The sequence below is a fragment of the Nematostella vectensis genome, chromosome 15 (assembly GCF_932526225.1).
Source record: "Nematostella vectensis chromosome 15, jaNemVect1.1, whole genome shotgun sequence".
Lineage (NCBI taxonomy): Eukaryota > Metazoa > Cnidaria > Anthozoa > Actiniaria > Edwardsiidae > Nematostella > Nematostella vectensis.
In genome coordinates this window covers 12,504,873-12,526,158 of record NC_064048.1, presented here as the reverse complement: position 1 = coordinate 12,526,158, position 21,286 = coordinate 12,504,873, and the positions used below count along the sequence as shown (strand labels likewise).

General features: G+C 40.7%; 1 protein-coding gene across 4 annotated transcripts in view; it reads left to right on the top strand.

Moving 5' to 3' along the window:
- The window catches only part of LOC116619720 (protein NLRC3), an 85,281-nt gene that overhangs the window by 3,117 nt on the left and 60,878 nt on the right, over positions 1–21,286 (top strand). The window contains exons 2-7 of one of the 4 annotated variants that reach the window (XM_048722915.1): positions 7,019–7,102; positions 8,196–8,350; positions 8,742–9,524; positions 10,233–10,529; positions 16,529–18,235; positions 18,329–21,230. The exons of 1 other annotated variant lie outside the window; for it this stretch is intronic. In XM_048722915.1, coding sequence (XP_048578872.1) covers positions 8,753–9,524; positions 10,233–10,529; positions 16,529–18,235; positions 18,329–19,359 — 3,807 coding nt within the window. In that variant the 5' untranslated portion in view covers positions 7,019–7,102; positions 8,196–8,350; positions 8,742–8,752 and the 3' untranslated portion in view covers positions 19,360–21,230. Of the gene's footprint in view, positions 1–7,018; positions 7,103–8,195; positions 8,351–8,741; positions 9,525–10,232; positions 10,530–16,528; positions 18,236–18,328; positions 21,231–21,286 lie in introns of those variants that run through there. 2 more of the 4 variants (XR_007306789.1, XM_048722914.1) reach the window with 2 other exon arrangements.

Below are 21,286 nucleotides of genomic sequence, written 5' to 3'. Positions count from 1 at the left end.
TTTGATATCTAAATGAGATTTTTGGCCGATAGTATTTCGGCAGAGGATCGAGTAACTATTGATCTGTCTTCCCGGAAATTTCTCAGCCAAAGGACAAAATGGCGACTGTTAATCTCTGCTTTGAAGGGAGAAATTTTCGCGCGCGTCCAGTGTTTCTTGAAAATGTGATGTCAGGACGAATCCACAAGGATTGAATGAGTACCATTTTCTTTTTTTGATTTTCATTGATTAAAAAATCCTGAAAGAACAAAATGTTTAATATAGATTCAAGTAAACATTCTATAAAATCCATGGACTTTAGTTTGGTTTTTGTGAAGTTATTAGCTTTCAAAGTCAGAGCAAGCGTAATTCTCAGTCCACTTTGCCGTGGTTCCCAATTGTTCAACCGTAGGCCCACTCTATTTCATATATTCATAAATTCTTATTTTGTTATTTGAGAGTGTTTTTTTGTACTTCACCCGCTAAAACCTGAACAAAGGGAAATTTGTTTACTTAAGCTATGTTCTTGTTAACTCTTCCATCCTAAATCAGCACAACTAATTCAAAGCAAACGATATTCCTGGATTGAGTTTGCTCTTAGGGCTGGACCCTTCACCGAATGTAGTTGTAGAATATCATCTGAAGGCTGGATGACACTTGCTTGTAGGTTTTTCCTTAGGTTTTAATTTAACTTTTGGAATGTGACAGGTCCAACATCTATTTTATTTGTATTAGTGCCTTCACATATGGAAAAAGGGTGTCCTTTTCTTTGCTCCTATTTCTTGAGTGACCTACTGTATGGAGAACTTGGCAGGTAGGCATGCTTGACCTCCCCCTCCCCCCTCTTTAGCTAAAAAGATTCCTTTGCATAAAAAAAAAAATATATGAGTACTTGGTAGCAGCTACTGCACAGCTGCTCTAGAAGCTAGACTAGGAATTTGTCAAATCAGTTGAGTAGACTAATGTGTAGACAAAAACAAAAAGGACAGGCATCACTTACGTTATCATGAACATCCTAAATAATTGTCATCAGTTTCTTGAAGCACTTTAACACCTTCTCAGTCTCAAATATTCTGTTTCTATTTCCACTAGACTATGGTCTCTACCACAGGGGTCCTTAGTCTTAGCCTAGTCTGACAGTAAGAACAGCTGCACAAAATACTTTGACATTGCATCAATGGTTATGTAAATGATGTGTCTGTTCATAACAAACCAAAAATGATTTTAGGACATGTAAGGAAACCTATGTTCACCTGTGGCTATGCCATCCTCTATCACTTTTTGGTAATCTGTGGTTCCTTTCTTATGATTTTTTTTTAAAAGTCTGGTAAACAAAAACCCCCAGGATTCAAAAGAGGATTAGTTTACACTAAGTTTGTTTTTGTCTTGCTTTCTATTGCTCTTAGTGATTTATATAGTAGGAGATAGAAGTTTCGTTTCTAACTCTTCTTTTATTGATAAATAACTCAATAATAAAGTTTTGCTGCTGTAAAATTAAAGCAAGCTCTCCTGTACTCACTGTACAGGGCACCAATAACTATCAATCAAGTCTCAACTTTTAATTAATAAATACTCGGAAAATCTAGGGGCATATAATTTTTTAATTGATATAGTTGAATATATTATGGTTGATATAGTTCTTTGGGTATCATGAACTAGAGTTATCACCTTTTATGGGCTTCACAAGATAAGGCATAGAAGAGGAAGACGGCTAACAATGACTTGGAATAGCAGGTAAAAATAAAGCTTTTTTAAGTAAAACCAATCCAGAATAATAAAAATAGAGAAATCATAGATTCCACTCAGACAATAAAAGGTATTCTAAACCCTTGTACAGTTGTTAATGAAATACACCAGTACAAGCCAAGTAGCTTGGAAGGATTTCATGAAAAAGGTGGACTCATGTATCAAGGATTTTTTTGACTGCTTCAAGCTACAAAAGAGGAAGTGGATTTCAAAGACAATTCTAATACTACTATTTTTGCTTTGGAATATACTTTTTAGAAAAAAGATAAAGGCAAGATAAAAATTACTTTCTTGCCAAGTCATAATGAGATGCTTGAGATAGGAATTTAGCATTTTATAAATTGTTCAAAGGGGAGTGATACTCGAATTGTATAGTACAAGGTTGTTATTAAAATATGTTAAGGGTTTGAAATATACAGTACCGATGTTTGGAAAACAGTTACATGTAGATCAATTTGCAAAAAAAACATCATGTAAGACATATTATTTAATAAATAACAGGTATTCTATTACAAATATCACCGTGGACCTTTTGGTAAAAATTGAAGCTAGAACCACAGAGCATAAATGCTTTAAAAAACGATAGATTAATAAAAAAATAATAATAATTCGACATGCTCACAGACTTTATCCTTCTAAGGAAATCTTCCAGATACTCCTTTCTCGGGGATCTGTCCCATTGGGTCTCAATTTTTGTTCCTAGAGAAACACAATCACATTGCAACTTCACTTGTGAAGCCTTGACAACAGATTGGTAAGAAAATATGCGTCGCTCTTCTCGAACCTCGACAAAATTATTTCTTCAGAGAGACTCAAGCTTGTCATAGAAGCTCAATTTTTTTTATCTTCCACTATTAGTTGTTTTCCTTTCTAAATCCAATAATTTTGGCAAGAATCCTTCGAACAGCCTTTGCCGCCATTTTTAATTCCGAGTGTTTTTTTGGATGGATAACCGCTGGTTTTTGCGGGCTCGCGAGAATACGAAAGCGCCGATTTTGACCACTTATTAGCCCACCGTGAATACATGGGTTGTGTCCAAAAAATACCACCCTCCTAATTCTAAATAAGGTCACACTTAAAAATCTATAGTCAACGCCCTGATGATAAAGAAATAAATTATGAGAACTACATTTTAGCTCGACTGAGAAAAATAAGCTTTTGAAGCAAAAAAAGATTTTAGTGTCCAGTGGAGGTGGTCGGTCACACAAGTAAACTTGCACCCAGAATAGGTTGTTCAAGTTCAAGCCCCCTCTCTCGCTCGCTTATTTTTTTTTTATAAGTACTTTTATTGTTTTATAAATTCACTGTACGCCGTTGCATTTTGATCACACGTGAAACTATAGAGAAAATTAAGAAAATCTATGTAAAATCTCCGGCTTTATAGTAGACCCCTGGTATGAATTAACTGCATTGAAGAACAGTTTAAAATAACGTAAATACCCCGTGATTTTGATAGAAAAACCGAGGGGCAAAGTTAGAAGTTCTCTATTTAATTTTGTATCAAGTAAAACTTTTACACTAGTGTTTTAGTGGCTGTACTTAGCTTATTACAACGCATTAGCATCGAGTCGACGGTGCTTCCCGGGTCTGTGTTCAGCGTTTAGTCAACTATAAGTGCGTGTTTTTCGATGTTGAATTCAATATTGCTATTAGGTTCTGTTTAGGTTCTGATTCGGTTCGGTTAAGGTTCTGATTCGGTTCTGTTTAGGTTCTAATAAATTTAAGGTTCTAGGATCACCGCGTTAGTTTTTCGTACAGGCATTGCTGACTCTCTCTCTCTCTCTTTCTGTGTTTTCTAACAAGATATATTCTTGAAATTTATCTTTTCCTTTACTATTGCTGATTATAAATTCTCATGCATTCTGCATGTTTGGGATAGCTTTTATGTATCGTTAGTGTAACATTGTAGTTGTTTTACATAAATCAGATATATATTGTTCTGAGAGCGCCAGTCTAGCAAAGCTAAGTTAACCTCACTTTATTTTGTGTAAACAGACGGGGTTTTACATTGTAAGAGCACTTTAGGGTTTTGTCTTCTGCGAGCAGAGCATTCTGAAGGAAATGAAACAAGCACTTGAATTAAACTAGCCAAGCATGTCCGTCCATTGCGAGTACTTGCGAGCAAGTCGATGAACGATTGCGATTAAAAAACTGCTACCCCTAAAATTATCCGACGAAATTAGAGTAAATTTGTTACCCCCCCTTGGGGCTGCCAGAAAGCCATATATAAAAAAATTATCCCCTCCCCCCTTTGTCACTGAGCCAAACCCCCTTTTAGCGAAAAGCTAGAATCGCCCCTGGTACCTGGGCGGAAACCTACCGATTGTTGAAATGTGTGACTACATCCGTACAGGCACACGGAGTTGATAGTTGATTGACAAGTTTTCAACCACACCAGCTATACACTGTATTGCAAAAATTGTAGGTTATTAGCTTTTTTTCTCGCACTGAAACACGCTATTTAGTAAAGCAGTACCAGATACAGTGGCACAATTCTCGGGCGATACGTGAGTGTCCAGAGGCTCACCCCAGGACTTCGTTTTTTTGCGGTAATGGGATAGGGACATACGACAAGAGAGGGCCACCTCCTGGAGGGCTCTGGACACCTCTTTGAACATATGGGGTGGGGCAGCCCTCATAGCAACACGGGAGCAGCTGGGAGATGTAGTTTTCGGTAGTCCTTTAACCATATGGCGATCCCTAGTTGCAATATGTCCCCAAAATAATAACATAAGATAGGACGAGAAACTTCGGTTCCTCAGTTTTCCTTTCTTACTCCCTTTCAGAAACTTGTGTAGAGACGAAGTCTGACCTGAAGCTTGTCTGTTAATTCATTCTTGCTTCTTTTAATGATTGTGATTTTGGAGCGCCGTTACATCTATTGACATTACATCGGCCGCTGTATCGAGGTTTCGTTGAAACTGTTTGTAGTCGATCCCCCCATTTGGGTCAATGTTAGTTCCATGGATAGTCGATGGAATAAATATGTTAGCATAGGCCATTGCTAAACACTTCCAGTTCAATTAATTGAATTCAAATCTCTTTGCGGGATATCCCAAATGAATCCATTATTTTTTCAAGGTTTTCATTCTTTTTTAGCTCAAGAACTTTTTTTGACTTACTGTCAATGTGTTGACCAAGAATCTGAAATATAGAAAAGCCAAGAAGCAGTTTATACACATGGACTAGTTTTGTGTGAACGTACATTGAAAAAATAATACAAAATAATCACTTCATGTAGTATTATAAAAACTCCATTCAATGTCTATGGCACTAACTTTTGCAATAAACCGAATGCGACAACATCGCCGAAAAGACATTCTTGAGAATTGCTCTCTCTCTTATCTCATTTGTGAAAAAAATAAAAACATTTTTGTAATATAAAAAGTTACGAAAATATAATGTGTAATATAATATTAAAACTGCTAGGAGAAGACGTCACAGCGTGTCATGAGCAACAGTTACGCAACTTGACTGCGTCTCGTTACGTATTTTTTTTGTTCATGACACATTGTGACGATATTTGGACATCTATAAGAGGACAGACGCACAAAAAATAAGATCTATATTGTCAAATACAATATATGTAATGATTCTCATCATAGAAACATTTTCATATGCAATTTTCCAAAATGCAAGGCGCAAATCAGGTGTTGATCATTTCCTCTCATTTTTTAAAGCATTTCTAAAAAAATTGTTTTTTAACAGGCAGGAAATTTAAATGCTATTTTGAGGTTCCTGCCTAATTCAGTTAATAATTTTGCGTTTATTTGGATGTTTGAGGTTTTTTGTTTAATCAGTGCTGCATCAATATTCTGTATGTTCCAACTTAAAATCCTTATTTTTCTGTGAATTTTCATTTGGTTCGAAAAGGGTGGTGGGATGACTATTAAAGGAAAAACTGAGATTTGCCCGATGGGTATAAAGAGCTGTGCATACGATGCCTTTGTAGCGATTGTGCTTGCGCCGTATTTCTATTGACTCTGGCTGTGTGCCGTAAATATTAAAATCTGTTCAAGAGAAATACGGTAAAGCGCGAGAATTAAAAACGTGACGGCAAGCCTCTTGTCACGCAATCTTTATATTGTCACGAAATCTTTCTCTTTTCACGCATTCTTTCTCTTGTCACGTAATTATTAAAATCTGTTCAAGAGAAATACGGTAAAGCGCGAGAATTAAAAGCATGGCGGCAAGCCTCTTCAAAGGCAATCTTTCTCTTGTCACGCGATCTTTCTTTTTCACGCAATCTTTCTCTTGTCACGTAAAAATCAGAATGCGAGCTATTCAAGAGGGTGTTCGTAAGTACATCAATTATTACAAACCGCGTTGGAACAAACCGCGTTGGAACAAACTTTTTTCTGAACTGATCTAGAAATCCTCGATATTAATCTGTCCATTTTGTTGTTGTGGTATATTTTTTTAAAAAGCGATCTAATTGGTCTTAACCTAGATTTGTGCACAATAAGAGGCGCACAGTGATCGAGAGATCTTGTCGTGGCGATATTGCAAGCAAGCACAAACAGCCAAAACGTTTGAACGGTTAGCGCTTTCGATTTATTTGCAACGCGAATGAAGATCAAACCTCTCGTTATTTTCCAGGTAATTATGCGTGAATGGTACAACTATTCCACGTCTAGCAAAGTCTTAGTTACATACTATTTAGTCGTGTGTGGATACGTTCTTCGTATCTTGACAGGCTCACTGTGTGTGAATAATCATAGTGGGACCATACCCGTCAACTATCCCGCATTAGGCGGGAGGCTCCAGATTCTGGAGCTGGGAGTAGTTTATCGCGATCTGTGGTATCCTTCGTAGACTTATAACTTTCACCTTGTTAGATCAAAATATTTGTTAGGGGTTTTAGTCTGAAATTTTTATTTTTGAAATTTGCAATTCAAAAAAAAGCAATGAAGCAAAAATAAATGAATAAGACTAACCCTGATAACATGAAATTTTTCGTAGTTTTAGTGAATTTTGTCGCAGTTTTTCGTACAGGCATTGCCTAATCTCTCTCTGTGTTTCCTAACAAGATATATTCTTGAAATTTCTCTTTTCCTTAACTATTATTGATTATAAATTCTTATATATTCTGCATGTTTGGAATAGCTTTTGTTATCTCTAGTGTAACATCGTAGTTGTTTAGCATAAATCAGATAGAGAGGATAGATATTCTTCTGAGAGCGCCGGTCTAGCAAATCTTAGTCTACCTCACTTTATCATTTGGTGTAAACAATTATGCAAAAAGATTGTTGTGCAACAAAATAACAACACTTTTTATTATCTTTGTTGGAAGTTACATATATACACCAACTTCAATAAAGGTTGTCAGCGCAAACGGCGAAAGGCAATTGCCTAATGGCAGTTCTACGACCGAAAGGTGCCTATGGGTAGAAATCATTTGTAAGAATAAAGGTGGTAAATAAACTCAAGCGATGCCAGAACCATATATTGATTCTATTAAATGGATATTCATATGTCTTACATGTATTTTTTTGAATTTGGAGCAAATATTTTAGGATTCATGGGTCCTTTCGGTCGTAGAACTGCCATTTGTCAATCGCCATTTGTCGTTTGCGCTGACAACGTCTTTTGAAATAGGTGTTTTCACCTATTTGAATGAAGATTGCACCCGCGAATCAATGTATCGTAACCCGCAGTGGTTCGTGGGTAACGTATACAGGGCTGAATCCTGGTTTCTGAACGCCGTGTTGATGTTTAAAGGTACAAAAACAAGATTCCTAAAGCTTTCTAATCCTGTGTTTATTTTTATATACGCTTATTTTATTATTTATTTGATACCCATGAAGCACTGCAGCTTACGACATATAGATTCTCCAAGTGCAGCCTCATATGAAATAGGTGTATATACAAGCAGTCCCGCAAAAAGCAGGAGCCTCAAAGACAACATCAAACACTCTATTTCATGGAAAATCCTGTCATCCCACTCCGCCTACAACACCTCTAGTAAAAGATGTAATTACTGCCTCAAAGAAAAACCGATCATTATTCGCCAACCCAAGCTTATCAACCTTAAACAAGCGTAATGAGCAAGTGTCTTCGTGCCGCCACAGGAACCAAGCCTTGTTACGCAACAGCTGAATTATTCAATTTCATCATAGCAACCTAGCTATTCAAATTTCGTGCCCTATTTTTATGTAAATTTTGTATATAGATAGTATATAAGTGATGATAGTAATATATTCTTAATAAATCTCCTGATGAGTGGGCAACCACGAAACAGGCTTGTAGAGATGAAACGGTAGTTCGCGTGTTTTTTTCCTACAAACCAAGATATATGTGTATATATTTTTTGCTCTAAAACAGAGCGTTTATATTACAGGTACATGTTGACTAACATAGCATTTACATAACAGGAAGATTTCTGTTTGACATAGCATTACATTTATATTGTGTTTAACATAGCGTTACATTACAGCTACATCATGTTTAATACAGCGTTTACATTACAGATACATTGTGTTCTCACTATCTAAGATCTGGGGCACTGCTAGACATTAGGTGACGCTACTCCCTTAATATGTCCACGTCAAATGCCATAGTCAATTGAATCAGCGGAGTCAACAATTCATCATGTGAGGGAAGATCATTTTGCGGCTTTTTAAAGGTAATAGTACTGTCAATAAAAACAGAAACAGCAAAATTATTTATACTCATAATGAGAACGACAGAGATTGCATGTAATTGAAACCAAGTATTATGAATAGAAACTAATTTAAATGTATTTGTATTTTTTCTTTTTTTATAATTTTTTACCATTTTAATCTTTTTTTATTCAAGAATCTATTAACATTTGGTAAGGAATTCGCGAGATTAAAGAATTCGGAGAGTTTGGCTTGGAAATACCCCTGGGTTTCCGACGACGGCTCAAAATGCGGAGATTTCAAATCGCACAACATGAAAATTACTATTAGATAATTCATCAATCTGGTCACACATCTGATAATGTGAAGTATTTTGATATTTTATTAACCATTAACCAAACCTCTTTCTTGCAGCCGTCGCTCTGATGGCAGGCAGGTTCCCAATCAATAAAGACTCGGAGAACTTCTCAAGACTCTCGCGTCTTCTCATTGATGGAGGAACAGAAGCGCTTCGAATCGTGTTCAATCGGCTCCACCCTTCCCTTAGCGCTTCCTTGAGTCTCCACAAAACAACACTGTATGGCTTATGGAAACCTCCAAGAGGCAAAAAGAAGATACTCACTGACAAGCAGTGGGATAAATTATACCCACTCTCTGGATCACCAAATCTAAAAGACTTTGATATCACTCTTCTTTTTGTTCTCTTGAGGAACATTTGTCCATCCTTGAAGCCTCCTCCTAAAGGATGGGATATATTGCCATCAAATGCGGATAACTCTCTTGAAGCCGACCTTGTTAGAATCAAGTTCTACAGGAATGAGCTATATGGGCATGTCAATGCTGCAGCTTTTAAAGATGTCGAGTTTGAAGACTACTGGAAAAAGATATCTCTCCCTCTCATCGCTCTGGGCATCAGTGCAGATGAAATAGACGATCTTAAGACACGCCCATCAGGAGCTACCGACTACGTAGCATTACTTGAAGAATGGAAGAAGGCGGATGTCGACTTGCTCCGAGAAATACGAGACGTGGGGAATGTTGTAGTTCAGAGTGTTAGCAAGGAAATCCAGGATTTAAAGCAGAGTGTGAGAGAAGAGGTGATCAGACCCATCCACGAAGTCCGCCAAAAGCTCGATGATGTGACGAACAAAAACCTTGATGAGGCTGAAACGGTCAAGTTCGCAAAACAGGTGGAAGGTATGTGGTCATCTAGAAGTGACGCACTGAGCAGGACGATCCTGCAAAAGTACAGACAATGTAGGTGATGCTGTATCCAGCTTTCCGTATTCTACTTCTATCATAACTGTTTGCATAGTAGAGCACTGGAAAGTGGTCATCCTTGCGCATCGCATTGTATTTTCCAGCGCTCGCGCCGATATTTTGTTATATATTTGTTATTTTTTTCATTTGTTTGATTTCAGGGGAAATCAGTGGGGGGGGGGGGGGGCGTCAATTTTCGTGTCTTCCTCCATTTACAAAGGGAATAGTGGTGAAAAATAATTATATTACAATGTAAAGAAAATCATTATTATACATGTTATATTGAAAGGTTGCAATGATTATCATAAATGTTGTGGGCTGCGTACTACAAAGTTATCACAGGTACCTGTATTCGCATTTAAGTGAAGAAGGATAATGGAGCTTCAGTCATCCCTTTCGACCGCTCCCCCCCTTCCCCCGCACCATCACAAACCCCTCCCCCCACTGCGCACATGCATATTCTACCAAAGACCAAAATTTGCGAAGCTTGTCATACTTCCAGTCACAGCTTCATCTTCCTATGGAGACAAAGCAGAAGTGATAAACATTTTTCTAATGCCAAATTAACGTAGTTACGGTATTTGTCTCTATAACATATATTTCAAATTTCCTTGCCATATCATTATGTACGTTTCCTTTCTTCAGTGGTAAATAGGTGGAGGAGATGTCTTATAGAAGAGTACACATCTAAAGATGCCTCGCAAATGACCCCGCTGCCCTGGCTTGAGCTCGAACCTCATTTTTCTCTCGAAAAAATGTACAAAGAGCCTAACATTACTGCTAAAGACGGCTCAAAGGTGGAAATAAGGAAGTTGTTTGAGTCAGGGCCAAGAAGGAAAACCCGCAGAGTCCTCCTTGAAGGGAACCCTGGAGTTGGAAAAACGTCGTTCTGTAAGAAGCTCGTCAACTCCTGGGCACTTCTCCAGAACTCAGAACCTTGCGGTATGTAACAAAAATAACCTTACTCAAGCTTCTAAAATACCCTTTCCCTACAATACTGGAATAGCTTTATCAACAGGAAAAGCCATCATTTACCACCCACCCCACCACAACCCATTTCACAACACCCATCTCATCACAAACCAACTCACAAAACACACCTCACCACAATAACACAACACCCACCTCACCACAAACCAACTCACAACACCCACCTCGCCACAAACCAACTCACAACACCCACCTCGCCACAAACCAACTCACAACACCCACCTCGCCACAAACCAACTCACAACACCCATCTCACTACAAACCAACTCACAACACCCATCTCACCACAAACCAACTCACAACACACATCTCACCACAAACCAACTCACAACACACCTCTCACCACAAACCAACTCACAACACACACTTCACCACAAGCCAACTCACAACATCCACCTCACCACAAACCAACTCACAACACCCACTTCACCACAAGCCAACTCACAACACCCACCTCACCACAAACCAACTCACAACACCCATCCTACCACAAACCAACTCACAACACCCACCTCACCACAATAACATAACACCCACCTCACCACTAACCAACTCACAACACCCATCTCACCACAAACCAACTTATAACACCCATCACACCACAAACCAACTCACAACACCCATCTCACCACAAACCAACTCACAACACCCACTTCACCACAAGCCAACTCACAACATCCACCTCACCACAAACTAACTCACAACACCCACTCCACCACAAAGCAACTCACAACACCCATCCTACCACAAACCAACTCACAACACCCACCTCACCACAATAACACAACACCCACCTCACCACTAACCAACTCACAACACACATCTCACCACAAACCAACTCACAACACCCACCTTGCCACAAACCAACTCGCAACACCCATCTCACCACAAACCAACTCACAACACACACTTCACCACAAGCCAACTCACAACATCCACCTCACCACAAACCAACTCACAACACCCACTTCACCACAAGCCAACTCACAACACCCACCTCACCACAAACCAACTCACAACACCCATCCTACCACAAACCAACTCACAACACCCACCTCACCACAATAACACAACACCCACCTCACCACTAACCAACTCACAACACCCATCTCACCACAAACCAACTTATAACACCCATCACACCACAAACCAACTCACAACACCAACTTCACCACAAGCCAACTCACAACACCCACCTCACCACAATAACACAACACCCACCTCACCACTAACCAACTCACAACACACATCTCACCACAAACCAACTCACAACACCCACCTCGCCACAAACCAACTCGCAACACCCATCTCACCACAAACCAACTCACAACACACACTTCACCACAAGCCAACTTACAACACCCACCTCACCACAAACCAACTCACAACACCCATCCTACCACAAACCAACTCACAACACCCACCTCACCACAATAACACAACACCCACCTCACCCCTAACCAACTCACAACACCCATCTCACCACAAACCAACTTACAACACCCATCACACCACAAACCAACTCACAACACCCATCTCACCACAAACCAACTCACAACACACATCTCACCACAAACCAACTCACAACATCCACCTCACCACAAACCAACTCACAACACACACTTCATCACAAGCCAACTCACAACATCCACCTCACCACAAACCAACTCACAACACCCACTTCACCACAAGCCAACTCACAACACCCACCTCACCACAAACCAACTCACAACACCCATCCTACCACAAACCAACTCACAACACCCACCTCACCACAATAACACAACACCCACCTCACCACTAACCAACTCACAACACCCATCTCACCACAAACCAACTTACAACACCCATCACACCACAAACCAACTCACAACACCCATCTCACCACAAACCAACTCACAACACCCACTTCACCACAAGCCAACTCACAACATCCACCTCACCACAAACTAACTCACAACACCCACTCCACCACAAAGCAACTCACAACACCCATCCTACCACAAACCAACTCACAACACCCACCTCACCACAATAACACAACACCTACCTCACCACTAACCAACTCACAACACACATCTTACGACAAACCAACTCACAACACCCACCTCGCCACAAACCAACTCGCAACACCCATCTCACCACAAACCAACTCACAACACACACTTCATCACAAGCCAACTCACAACATCCACCTCACCACAAACCAACTCACAACACCCACTTCACCACAAGCCAACTCACAACACCCACCTCACCACAAACCAACTCACAACACCCATCCTACCACAAACCAACTCACAACACCCACCTCACCACAATAACACAACACCCACCTCACCACTAACCAACTCACAACACCCATCTCACCACAAACCAACTTACAACACCCATCACACCACAAACCAACTCACAACACCCACTTCACCACAAGCCAACTCACAACATCCACCTCACCACAAACCAACTCACAACACACACTCCACCACAAAGCAACTCACAACACCCATCCTACCACAAACCAACTCACAACACCCACCTCACCACAATAACACAACACCCACCTCACCACTAACCAACTCACAACACACATCTCACCACAAACCAACTCACAACACCCACCTCGCCACAAACCAACTCGCAACACCCATCTCACCACAAACCAACTCACAACACACACTTCACCACAAGCCAACTCACAACACCCACCTCACCACAAACCAACTCACAACACCCATCCTACCACAAACCAACTCACAACACCCACCTCACCACAATAACACAACACCCACCTCACCACTAACCAACTCACAACACCCATCTCACCACAAACCAACTTACAACACCCATTACACCACAAACCAACTCACAACACCCATCTCACCACAAACCAACTCACAACACCCACTTCACCACAAGCCAACTCACAACATCCACCTCACCACAAACCAACTCACAACACCCACCTCACCACAAACCAACTCACAACACCCACCTCACCACAAACCAACTCACAACACCCATCTCACCACAAACCAACTCACAACACCCATCCTACCACAAACCAACTCACAACACCCACCTCACCACAATAACACAACACCCACCTCACCACTAACCAACTCACAACACCCATCTCACCACAAACCAACTTACAACACCCATCTCACCACAAACCAACTCACAACATCCACCTCACCACTAACCAACTCACAACACCCATCTCACCACAAACCAACTCACAACATCCACCTCACCACATACCAACTTACAGCACCCATCTCACCACAAACCAACTTACAACACCCATCACACCACAAACCAACTCACAACACCCATCTCACCACAAACCAACTCACAACACCCATCCTACCACAAACCAACTCACAACACCCACCTCACCACAATAACACAACACCCACCTCACCACTAACCAACTCACAACACCCATCTCACCACAAACCAACTTACAACACCCATCACACCACAAACCAACTCACAACACCCATCTCACCACAAACCAACTCACAACACCCACTTCACCACAAGCCAACTCACAACATCCACCTCACCACAAACCAACTCACAACACACATCCTACCACAAACCAACTCACAACACCCACCTCACCACAATAACACAACACCCACCTCACCACTAACCAACTCACAACACCCATCTCACCACAAACCAACTTACAACACCCATCTCACCACAAACCAACTTACAACACCCATCACACCACAAACCAACTCACAACACCCACCTCACCACAATAACACAACACACACCCCACCGCAAACCAACTCACAACACCCATCTCACCACAAACCAACTCACAACACCCACCTCACCACAAACCAACTTACGACACCCATCTCACCACAAACCAACTCACAACACCCCTCTCACCACAAACCAACTCACAACACCCATCTCACCACATACCAACTCACAACACCCATCTCACCACAAACCAACTCACAACACCCATCTCACTACAAACCAACTCACAACACCCATCTCACCACAAACCAACTCACAACACCCATCTCACCACAAACCAACTCACAACACCCATCTCACCACATACCAACTCACAACACCCATCTCACCACAAACCAACTCACAACACCCATCTCACCACAAACCAACTCACAACACCCACCTCACCACAAACCAACTTACGACACCCATCTCACCACAAACCAACTCACAACACCCATCTCACCACATACCAACCTCATTTCACTCCATGTCAACCTTCGGTATTGCTCCCTATTGCTTGGTAAAAATAAACTAGTTTTGCCAGCTTTTTCGTCCCACGCTCTTTTCATTCAAAGCTCCCTCGTATTGCAACTACCCCCCCCCCCAACCCCGCCACTCGTTCTACTTTGTATTGCTGTTGCTGTTATAGGCCATTCCAGCTATAGGTGCGCGCGCATAACCATAGACACCTACCTCAACTACCAGAATGCAGCGCTTTTTCAAGCCTACAACATCAAACAAAGTGCGCGCTGCATGCCGGTAGTTGAGGTAGGTGGAAGTTAAAGTAGGTAATGGTAAGCGCGCGCATACTTATAGATGGAATGGCCTTTTCCTTGTACCTTGGCCGATTGATTTCAACCAAGGGATAACGTATAAGCAAACCCAACCACATCCCATCCAAACCCTCAACACCCACCGAACCACACCCACAACACCCCAACTCATCATGTTTTATTATTTCACACTACACCACTTCCCGCCCAACGCCTCGTACCACACCGAAACGCACCCTATCCCACCGAACAAACACCACATTGTGAGGACAAGCAAGACGAACAGGTTCACAGAACATAAAAAAAAAATTAGAGGAGTTTAGTTTTCCTGTAGAGAGCAATGTTTGTTGGAGGAATATATCAAAGTTGTTCATTAGTCATAAAAACAGTATCCTACGTTGAAATTGCCCTATCGAGATTGAATAGCTTTGCTTATATGGTATATATCAATGTAGTCATCAATTTGCTTTAAGACTTCAAGGAGTTTTTTATGTAATTTCGTTTTGAATGCTTTTTTGCCATTTTCTTTTAGGGAAGCTGGTAGCTCATTTAATAGCCTTGCGTCAAGCCTGGAAAATGATTTGTATTGGAGCTGGAGTTTTGTTTAATATAAAAATTATTAGATGTCGATGATCTAGTGTTATATAAATAAACCTTTTTTTAGTATCCGTGAAAAGTTCGGTGTTCCTAGATGCTATACAATTTCGAACATGCATTAGGTAGCATATATTTTCGAAATAAAGAAAATTTATCTGTAGAATATCTGCATCAAGGAAAGCCGGGACTGCTTGGTCTCGTCTTTCTGCAACGTATATGAATCGCAGAGCTCGCTTTTGCAATAAAAGAATTTTATTCGTATGACATTTGTCAGACGGTCCCCAAACTGATATTGCGTAAGATATATATGGCACAATTAGGGACTTTATATTTGTGAAAGTATTTTACGCGGAAGAAAATGCCTAATTTTTTGCGATAAGTCCAACTGTTTCACATATTTTAGTTGTAATTTGATTTATATGATTTTTAAAGGAGAGATTCTCATCAAGAAGCATTCCGAAATACTTGACAAAATTCTTACACTCAAGGCTCGATCTAGATAGTTTATCATTATCGAATATCATAATTTTAGGTTTGAAAGGGAGCACTTTTATCCCCCGCGTTCTTATAAATAGGGCTTAAGAATTTGAAACAACCAAGTACCCTCCCCCTGAAACCACTACCCACCCCTCCCCCCAATTTTCGCCCCCTTCCTCTAAAGACAGTAAACGTCTTCATTTGAATTCTAAGAACTTTTCAGGAATATCTGCACTTTTTTACCTTGAAATTTTAATTAGAGGGTAAGCAATTTTTAGTTTTTTATTTAGATTAGGTATTTGTCGAGGCTGATGTGTCGACGTTTTCTTATTTTAGATTCATCCTTTCCGGAAGACATCAAAGTCGTATTGTTGCTGCAATGTCGTGATTTAGTAGATATCAGCGACTGGAGAGATGTTATCCGTCATGCGATCCCCGATAATTATTCAGAAGGGGACCAGGAGAAAATCATCAGATACATCGGTGACAATGAAGAGCACATCGCTTTCGTTCTCGATGGGTACGACGAACTCCCGAGTTCTTCAAAGGGAACACTTAATATGATAATCAATGCTAAGAAAGTGCTAAAACAATGCTATGTCATTGTCACTAGTCGCATGAATCAGATACCGCAAGAGTTGAAAAACTGTTTTGACAGGACACTTGAAATAAAGGGATGGGATTTGAGCAATGCTGAACAGTTTATCAAGGATTACTTTATCTCATCTCCTGAAGTTGCCGAACAACTGTCGTCTCTTGTTTTCTGCGGCTTGCCCTGGGTGAAAGTTGGACATTTGCATGACCTTGTTTGTAACCCCCTCCATACTGCTATGATTTGCTTGGCCTTTGATGACAACAGCGAGCTTTTCACTTCACAGACAAGCATAGATATCACCACGTTGTACAAAGATATCTTTTTCTGCATCGGTAGAAGGTACAAGGCTACTAAAGGCCTAGACGTCGAGGAGTGTGAACTTGAAAGCTGGATGCATGAGCATCTCTTACTGTTGGGAAAGTACGCTTACAAAGCACTTTTGGAAGAAAAGTTATGTTTTACGGCAAAGGAATTACCACAATTTCTTGCTGACCTGGGTATACTGTTCAAGAACAAAGCAACAAAGAAAATCCGATGTACCGAAGTCACATTTTCCTTTGTACATAAATCCCTACAAGATTACTTGGCGGCTTTATTTGTTGCGAATCGCTTGGCAGAAGGTGACGCGAGTGTAGTTGTTTTTGACGATGTATTAGAGTATGATTTGGCCTCTATGATTGGTCCAGACAGGGCTTGTGTTGCGGTCAAATGCCTCGCGCAGATACTAAAAGTAAACGAGCTAATATATGATAGTTTAATATATTTGATTTGTGAATGTTTACACGAGTTAAAGTGTGGTGATCAATGCATTCCCGATGACGTCATCGACCTACTTCCACAGCAGATTGATATCAGACCTAAACGTATGTCCTCCAAGGCTGTATCCGGTCTGTGTTACTGGTTGTCTTACCGACCTACAAAGGACAAAGTGCTACGTTTACCTTCTGCTTCTTCGCGTCGTGATGATGCAGGTGGCACCCAGGTGAATAATATCTCGGGTATAACAGAGCTACGGCTATGGTTGTACGACAGTCAAAAAGGACTAGTAGAGGTCTTGACAGGTATCAAGGAGTGCGTGTCCATAAAAACTCTAGAACTATTAGGTTCGAAATTCGAAGACATCGCCGAAGACATCGCAGCTGTTAATGATGCGTTGGCAGATTTGCTCTCACATAACAATGTGATAGAAAGGTTAGTTTGCAAATCCGAAAACCTGATTGGCGGGGTCATCAATGGTCTTCAACACAACAAATCTGTAAAGATCCTGGAGCTTACTGAGTTTTCAGTCTCTGATCATTCCATTATGGCGTTTGAGAAAATGCTTTCTAGCAATACGGCTTTGGATGAGCTTGAAATACAATGCAAGACACCTTTGGGTGTGGCAGTTATCGCTAATGCCATGGCAGGAAATCAGGCGATCAGGACCCTGAAGCTTCGTTATAGTCCTGTTTATTCGTACAAGCAGGTGGGGCGTGGTCCTGGTGGTCTTGGTGGTCTTCGTCATTTCCACGGTCTTCGTCATTTCCACGCTTATAGTCCTTTTTATTCGTACATAGAGGTGAAGCGTGATCTTGGTGGTCTTGGTCGTTTCCACGAGCATGAGGTGATTAAGGATATGATACCACAAAAGGTTAAAGAAACACTCTATTTGAGCGGATTCCGGATTGACGGCGATGTTATGTGTGATGTACTCGATGCAATAAACAAAAGCACGTCACTAATGAGATTGAGCCTCTATACACCAGTCACTTCTGATGAGTTGCTAATTAAACTTGCAGAGACAATAGAACAACGTACATTGATAGAAAAGCTGGAACTGTACATTAATCGTAGCCTAACTCATAATGCGTGGAGTCACTTTGCGGAAGCTCTCTCTACAAATAACTCGATAAAGGCGTTACAACTTTATATCAATAAGTTTAACCCTAATTGTGATTTGATTAACAAGGCATTAAAGGAAAATACATCAATTAAGAAATTGAAACTTTTTAAAATTACCACGAGTTATGTTCTTGCAGATGAGTTTATAGCTGCTCTCGCCAGGACACAGCTACACGAACCATCACTGATCGATTTAGATCTTTCGTTGAATAAGATATCAAGCAAAGGTGCTATTGCAATTGCAGAGATGCTTTCCAAGAACCAGTTGCTAGAAACATTCAGATTATCGTTTAATCAAATCGGAGACGAGGGTGCAATAGCTATAGCTAACGCTTTGAAGACAAATTCTACACTCAAAATACTCGATCTGACTAAAAATAACATCGGAAACGAGGGTGCAAAAGCTATAGCTGAGGCTTTGATGACAAATTCTACACTCAAGGAATTCGATCTATGTGATACTAATATCGGAGACGAGGGTGCAATAGCTATAGCTAACGCTTTGATGACAAATTCTACACTCAAGAAACTCTATCTTCATGATTATGGCATCAGAGCCGTTGGTGCTGCTGCTCTCGCCGACATGCTTTATTATAACACTGAGCTAAAGGTTTGTTCTAATAATGATTATATTAGAGATGCTGTAGATAAAAGAAGGCGTCAAGCAGCTATTGACGCCCTCGAAATGTGATTCCTTATCTCATCAGCGATGTACCGCCTAATTATATAGACTGGACTTCTATGCCAACACAGTGGAACCTCTATCACAGGCTTACCAACTTCTCAGTCAGTCTCCAGTCAATCCCAGTGACTAGCTCGAATATTTTCACGATTGATCACATCCTGTAATTGTCCTATAACTGTCTTATATCCTAGAATAAAGGTCACAAAAATTTCTCGTTGCTTTGTGATGTGTATTTATTTAGAGTAAGCGGTATTTCTAACGTTTAAGCAGTTGAGGGATTGCGCGTTAAAAATATTCGAGCTAGTAACTGGGATTTACTGGAGACTGACTGAGAGGTTGGTAAGCCTGTGCCTCGATACAACGATACGTCAATACAGTGGAACATCTATATAACAATACGGCAATACAGTGGAACATCGATATAACAATACGGCAATACAGTGGAACATCGATATAACAATACGGCAATACAGTGGATTCTCGATATAACGATACGGCAATACAATGGAACCTCGATATAACGATACTGCAATACAGTGGAACCTCGAAATAACGATGTGGCAATACAGTGGAACCTCGATATAACGATATGGCAATACAGTGGAACCTCGATATAACGATACGTCAATACAGTGGAACATCGATATAACGATATGGCAATACACTGGAACCTCTATATAACGATACGGCAATACAGTGGAACCTCGATATAACGATATGGCAATAGAGTGGAACCTCGATATAACGATACGGCAATACAGTGGAACCTCAATATAACGATACGGCAATACAGTGGAACCACGATATAACGATACGTCAATACAGTGGAACCTCTATATAACGATACGGCAATACAGTGGAACCTCAATATAACGATGTGGCAATACAGTGGAACCTCGATATAACGATGTGGCAATACAGTGGAACCTCGGTATAACGATGTGGCAATACAGTGGAACCTCGATATAACGATATTGTGCATCTTCAATCGTTTGCCGTGAGACCCCGCCCGGGATCTAAGGAAACCACGCCCATCGGTTTGACTGGCATCAGGGGTTCCATTCCCGGTCACCGTGGAAACCACTGGAGAAGAACCATGTCTGGCCGTGTGTGGGACGACAAATCCATTAAGCTTTTGTTTTCTGCTCAAGAAATGTAATGTAAATGTACTCCGACTCACAAAAAGCCCTGAATCTTGATAATAGTGAAATAGTATCATATCGGAATAAAGAGCGCGAAAGATCAAAGTTGTGACACGGATAAGTGGACTATGATACAGACACGCATTTATCCCTGTCAAGTCTCTGTTCTAGAAGGGTATCTACTCCTGAAGTCCTTTTCTAGAGAGAAGATTTCTTATTCGCTTTGAAAGCCTTGCAACTGATACATGATACTAACAGGACTTAGCCTGAGATGGCTTCTAGTTGGCGGTTGGACTCTATTATCTGTTGTAGACGTATTGCCTTTAGTTGTTGGTTTGACTCTTTTATATCTATTGTAGACATCAGTTAGCCTTTAGTTGGCGTCGGACTCGATTAGCTATTTACGGCACAGGCCCGTAGCCAGGATTTTGAGCGGGGGTGTTCGTTTACCCATAAAGCGGATCATTTTCTCTAATGTAGCTCATCCTACCTCGTAGTGGTAGTTGTAGTAGTTTGTAAATAAGAGCGGAGCCTCCAGTAGAGTGGTGGGTGGGGGGGTTCTTCCAACGCCCCGAACCCCCCCCCCCCCTCCCTCCCTGGTAACGGGCCTGCGGCAGCCAGTACTCAGTACGATAATAGAATTATTATTAAGTGTATCGATTGGATTTTTCTGTACTGCGATGTAAATAAATAATTGCTGTTGTTGTTTATAAATAAATAATTGCTGTTTTCCGATGTTTTTATAATGTATATTTAGTAAGTGTAATTGTAAATTTTTAGTGTGTAATATT